Below are 6,180 nucleotides of genomic sequence, written 5' to 3'. Positions count from 1 at the left end.
CCCATATTGAGTTTAGAGAAAAACACATTTGCATAAGTGCCTTATAGCCTACCCTATAAACAATACAATTACACGCTTTGCATTTCTCTCTGACCCACACGTTTTTTTTTTAACCTGATTATAGTGATGGCAGTAAGCCTATTTGTAATGCGATTTATATTACCTTATAATTTATTATCATTTATTAACAATTATTATTGCATACGCACGAAAAGCTTATGCGGGAGGACAAACATTTCACGTTTGGTTGGCATGTGTGCGAAATGCTGCTGCATTTCAACAGTAGCATTCTGAGAATGAAAATGACGCACACATTTGACAGGCTTGGTAGTTAGGGTTTCCACTTGTAAGATGAGAACTTTTAAAGGTGGGTCGGGCAAGCAGGTATAGGGGCTAGTAGGAGGGAAGTTGTATGTGCAAGTGCAACACTTGGGCTTTCATTCCCAAACCTCTATGGGTGTGCATGGGTCCCTGCTCCCCGCCTGTCTCCCTGCTCTTTCGTCTTGGACCACCTCGTCTTGAACGTCAGCGAGCAGCTGAGCGGCTTAACATTTCAAAACTCTGGGCGGCAGAAAGCAACATTTCCACACACAGGGACAGTAGGCTGTCCGGTGCGGGGCTAAAACCCCATACAAAAATCAGGGTGAAGTGCAGCAGTAGGGCCGGTCAAGCCCTGGTTTAATCACATTTAGTTTGCGTGTCGTGTGTTGTGTGGTGACACGCAACTTCTAAAGGAGGCGCGCGGTTGCAACGTGAGCCTGGAACACGACCACACATGTCCACTCAGTTGGAAAGAGGCCTACAGCTAGAGACAGACACGCAGCTTCACTGCCTGAAATCCGAAGTGGATGATGAAGAGGAGGTTGACGTGACCAGTCTTGACGGATGCCTGTCGCCCGACGACGGGCGACACGGCGGCCACCAGCAGCACCACGTCGGAGACCGAGGAGGAGAGGGAAAAGCGTCAACATGCCTGGAAGAAACAACAACGCGGCTGCAACCGCAGCCACTGCAGCGAAAGATGACCCGGAGCCCCAAATGTGCTCGCTGTCGGAACCACGGCGTCGTGTCGTGTCTCAAAGGCCACAAACGCTTCTGTCGCTGGAGGGACTGCCGCTGCGCCAGCTGTCTGCTGGTGGTGGAGCGGCAGCGCGTCATGGCGGCACAGGTCGCCCTGCGGCGACAGCAAGCGGCAGAGGTGAGGAGAGAACATGCACTCCGGTCATCCTGACTGAGTTGTCCTTTTGGCTTGTTATGCCCTCCGTGTTTCTCCCACATTTTATTTATGCTCACAAAGATAAAAAACAGAATAATGAGTGCGAAAGATACGTGCAGAAACTGCATTGACATTTTCTCAAGCAAGACTGTAACGCGTTATCTTGGAGAAATAGATAGCACGTGAAATGTTGTTCATGTTTGACAGTGAGGATAATTCCATATAGGTTATAATAACGTAGGCCTATTTATTCTAGTCATTCTGAGGTGAGGATGGATTTATGGAGGCTGATGTGTGTCTGTGTCAGTCACAGCAGGTCTGATCTTCTCACAGCAGTGCTGTGCAAACCGTTTAGACACCCCTGTCCCCTGAATCAGATTTGTGTCATAGATGGTAACAAGAGAGAAATGACATTATATTGGTTATTTTTCCTTTGTAATTAAAAGTAAAACATAAATAGCTGGCAATGATATTATTACTAATAATATTAATGTTGTAATAAGTATCCTATATGTCGAAAAAAGATTTTGAATTAATTATAATAGCCTACAATGTAGGCTATTATAATTAATTCAATATCTTTAATAGGCTATTATATAACAAGACATGTTTATATGCTATTATAGGCTATATAATATATTTTCTAGCAGCAGCAACAATGTGATTTGTCAATAAAAACGAAAGCTTAGCATATGTACATAGTTCATAGACTTTTCTACTGTAACTACATTAGGCTACTAGATTACTTAAATATGACTTGTTATAATTACTTGTCTTGGCTTGTCAATTAAATCTTTTCTTGCCTCTAATTTAAACGGTTTATAGGCCTACAGGGCATAGGAAATATTCACCAATATGCCACAGTAATTACTAATGCATTTTTGCTTGTGTTATTGGACCGCAGTAAGTGTATCAGAACATACAGCAAAACCTATAAACCTCAATGTCTCACACTTACAGATATATTTTTTTAATGTGAGGATTAAAGCTTATGAGCACAGTTCTGTTCTTATTTATCTAATGACCCTAGAGACAGACACGATGTAATATAATTATGTAAAATGTCTAACACTCGCTTCCATTTTGCTCCCAGGGAAAGAGAGGGGTCAGGTGTGCGGCTCCGATGCGAAGAACGGCGTATCAGCGCTACACCAGAGCACCAGAGCCAAGCATCCTGGCTAAAAGCATCCTGCAGGGTAAGGTGTAATTAACACCTCTATTCTCTATTAGCTCATTGCCTCTATCAAACAGTAATGGAAAATGTAACTGCTCTTTTATAGGAGTCAGCCCTTTGATTATTTAATTTTTTCCAGTGAATTGAAATGCAAACCTGAAATTAATACATTTTGCTTTGTTGCCTTATGGGTCATGGGAGACTGACTATGGAACAGGATTAAGAATCAAAGCATTTTTTTGAAGGAGAGTATGCATGCAAGTTAAAGACAATACTCACCATGTTCTGACCTCAGAACTAACATTCATTCACATACAATTCTTTAGTGACATCCATATTATTTCCAATTCTTAAGGGCCATTCACACTGAGCACTATAACTATAAAAATATAGTTTTAAAAATGTCTAAGTCAAGTGGATGGCAGAGTTCACAACAACTATAAAGCTGTTTTGACTGATTCACAGATTTTTTTTTAATCATGAATTTCACATTACTAGTTTCCGACAAGATGAATAGAATACAAAGTTCGTACCAATTTGCATTTCATTTCTTAAAGTTGAATAGAAATGAAAAGAACGGAATCACCATTTGCATTAACTGGTGATTTGTAGGCAATGTTTTGAAGGTATATTTTCCTTTTAGTAAAGAATATTTCACAATTTAATGAAAGCAGTGTTTAGAGGACCCGTTCAAGCGTCATTGTCTGCAACAGAGGCATCCAATTTATCAAAACAAATAGCTGAATGGCAGGGTATCATCATTGATCTTTTTCATAAAACCTGGCCATTCTGTTCTATTATTGCAAAACAGAGTGTGTGAATATATTAATATACTCTCCTGGATCACAGAAAGCCAGGCTTCTCTCCTTTGTCTCTTCTCTCTTTGTTGCATCTAGACATCTAGATAAAATAATAAATAAATAAATAACAAAAATAACAAGCAATAATATTAACCACTTAAACCCCATTTGGGTAACCGGAGTCCCTCAGGGCTCAATACTAGTGTCTTTTCTGCTCACGGTGAGCTTGTCGATCTACTATTTTCAGCAAAAGCTTTCCCCACAATACAGATGCTGGGGTTTAAGTGGTTAATAGGCTACCTTAGAATAATAATAATGAATAAAGAAATCAATTTATAACAACAACGGGTGACTATAGCCTTGATGCCTTGACGACCTTGCAGGCTTATGTAAAGCCTAAAATGTAACTTAGATAGCATGTTATGTAGACAGATGCCAGTGTGTATAGTGCATGGTTTAAATGTACAGGCTGACGATGGTTTACTTATGTATTAGTTTATTATTAAATTACTATTTCTATGCATTTGATGTATTATCTTGTGTTGGCCTTGCTTACTGTAAGTTGCTCTGGATTAAGAGCGTCTGCTAAAAGCCTAAATTTCTAATTGTAAATGGTCTTTTCTCCCCATGCAGGACTCAAATCAGCCGTACCACCACAGGAGGACACCCCCTGCTGGTCGAAGCAGACACTCCGTGATGACGCCCACCTCTCCTGTCCCTCGGTCAGCGCCCGGATGAGGAAGAGGAGAGCCTTTGCGGACAAGGAGCTGGACAGTGTGATGCTGGCGCGCGAGTTGAGACAGAGAGACCTGGAGAGAGACCTGTCCTTATCGTCCTCTGCCCTCTTCCCCATCCTTCACTGTCAAACGCTGCCCGTTGCCCCTAGTTCCGGCCAACACTGGCACCCTCTCAGTGAGGACCCCATGGGTATAGGGGCATACACTTACGCCTCTGTGTTTAAGTACAAGCCTGTGTACGAGTGTGATCTCAAATTCTGTCGCGAGGAGCTCTTCGGCCTGAAAGCCAGGTCTTCCGCGGAGGTCGGGTACCCTCATTTCACACCCAAGTCAGGCGGAAACAAGGAGCTCGCCAGGGTCACGTCCGACCGGGAGGATGGCGAGCAGGACAGCTGGAGGGGCTGTAAGAAGAGAGACGGAGCCCGCCCAGAGTTTTTCGACATACCGCTATTATTAAACCAGCGTCTTGAAAGTTACCGGCGTATCACTTCAGCCGATCAGGACTGTGACAATGCCTTGTCAAGGCAAACATTACCCAGGCGAGAATTAGCTGACTTTAAAGGCGACATGCAGTCCATTGTGGGTTTGGATCAGGGGATCCAGGGCGAGCCACAGGCCAGCACACCCAGCAGGACTTCAAACCTGGTGCCAGGCAAGGCTTGGTCGGGAGCCAGTCCTGCCACCGTGGTCAGCCCTCACATCATCTCTGTCAAAAGCCCTCGCGCCAACTCAGTAAAATCTCCTGCTGTGAGGCCATTACCTTTCTCCGTGGAGGCATTGCTGAGGGCCTGAGAGACAAATGGAAAGCAGCGTGGTGCAGCTTTGTTACTGTGTGGACTAAGATGCCACCAACATTGAGGGTGTAAAAATGAAAAACTGGCTGAACTGCTTGTCATTTTGCCATTGCAAAATACAGTCTTCCTTTGACAAAGGCTGGTTGCTGTACAATTGCACTTGAAGAGGTACCATAGAGAAATAACTATGTATACAATATAGGCCTATTTCATAAAAAATATGAAAAAAATGTATTTTGTTAATTATTTTCAGAATTTGTAAAATTATAACAGCAAAAAGATGTATTATGTAATTTGCTTGCCTGACACATTACCAGTTTATATGCCTATAATGTCATAATTTCCTTTGAACATTTCATCTAAAATGTATTCCTTATGATCCTTCTTTATAGTTGTGTATCAAAAGTAGGCAAAAAAAAAAACTCTTGCAACATGCTGCTTAGATCTCTCGTACATCAAATATATTTTATTCTCTTTTCCCCAAAGCAGAAATACTTTCATAAAACACGGTTGATGAAAAAGTCAAGTGCTGACTGAAGTCCTGCCCAGTTCTCTTTTTTTACATTTCAAATCAAAGTGTGGATGTGGTTGGTTGGCCTCCGTTTCTGTTCTCTGGCATCACACTGTCAAAACAAACTTGGTGCTGCTCAGAATCCCTCTTAACTAAAACGAAAACTAACAATGAAATAGAGCACACAAGGAGGCAGGTGGCTCGCTAAGAGAGCCAGACCCCCCCCACCCCCACCAAAAAAACAAGCAAAAACCCCCAAAACACAAGCCATGCAATTCTTGTGACCGTACTCTTTTAACAAGGGATGACAGCAAACCCTCAATATCTGACACCTCTGCTCATGTTTGTTCCTTTATGTCAACTGCAAACAAGGTTCGTTATTTAGTGTGTTTGAGCTCAGCACATGACAGGCATTCAGTCAGACTGTATCATTATTACTGTATAAATTTACACCCCACTCCGAGGAATGACATTCTATTCAGAATTCTATGCATTATCACCTCATCACACCAACAGGCTGAGAGATGATGGGTATTAGCGGGACGGATGGGTGGGTGCCAGGGTTGCCTAGGCAACATTGTTCTTTATTGTATACCAAGCTTTGTTTGAACCCGCATTTGATCTATATCCACAATGGGTTTGTTTTTTCTTCATTCCCTCTACCGTGCTTGTTGTGCACTGTAATCTGTGAGATGTGGCGATCAGATAGTTTAGACAACTCTGGCCCATGTGGCGTCAACGCAGAGGCGATAGCACACTGCTCTGTGTCTTTTGTTTGCCGCTATCTACTGGCATCTCCAAATGCCCGTCTATCTCCCCGTGTCTCTTTCACAGACAGACTGAGGGATTGGAACAAAAAGAAGAATAACGTCGTTAAGCCTGAAAGCACAGAATGTGTGCCGGTCGCCTTTTACAGTACAACATTATGCATTATGCAGTATTAAGTGA

At 42.7% G+C, this 6,180-nt stretch overlaps 1 protein-coding gene across 1 annotated transcript; it reads left to right on the top strand.

The window, feature by feature from the left end:
• Positions 1 to 422: 422 nt before the first annotated feature.
• On the top strand, positions 423 to 5,433 carry dmrt2b (doublesex and mab-3 related transcription factor 2b). The gene is made up of 3 exons (XM_080430256.1): positions 423 to 1,198; positions 2,310 to 2,412; positions 3,824 to 5,433. The coding sequence occupies exons 1-3, from the start codon at positions 776 to 778 to the stop codon at positions 4,717 to 4,719; spliced, it is 1,422 nt and encodes a 473-aa protein (XP_080286382.1). The 5' UTR covers positions 423 to 775; the 3' UTR covers positions 4,720 to 5,433.
• The last annotated feature ends 747 nt before the right edge of the window (positions 5,434 to 6,180 follow it).

The sequence above is a fragment of the Gymnoscopelus braueri genome, assembly GCF_963280865.1.
Source record: "Gymnoscopelus braueri genome assembly, chromosome: 6".
In the NCBI taxonomy this organism is placed as follows: Eukaryota; Metazoa; Chordata; class Actinopteri; order Myctophiformes; family Myctophidae; genus Gymnoscopelus; species Gymnoscopelus braueri.
Note: the sequence above shows the minus strand (reverse complement) of the source record. Positions and strands in the feature narration are given on the sequence as shown.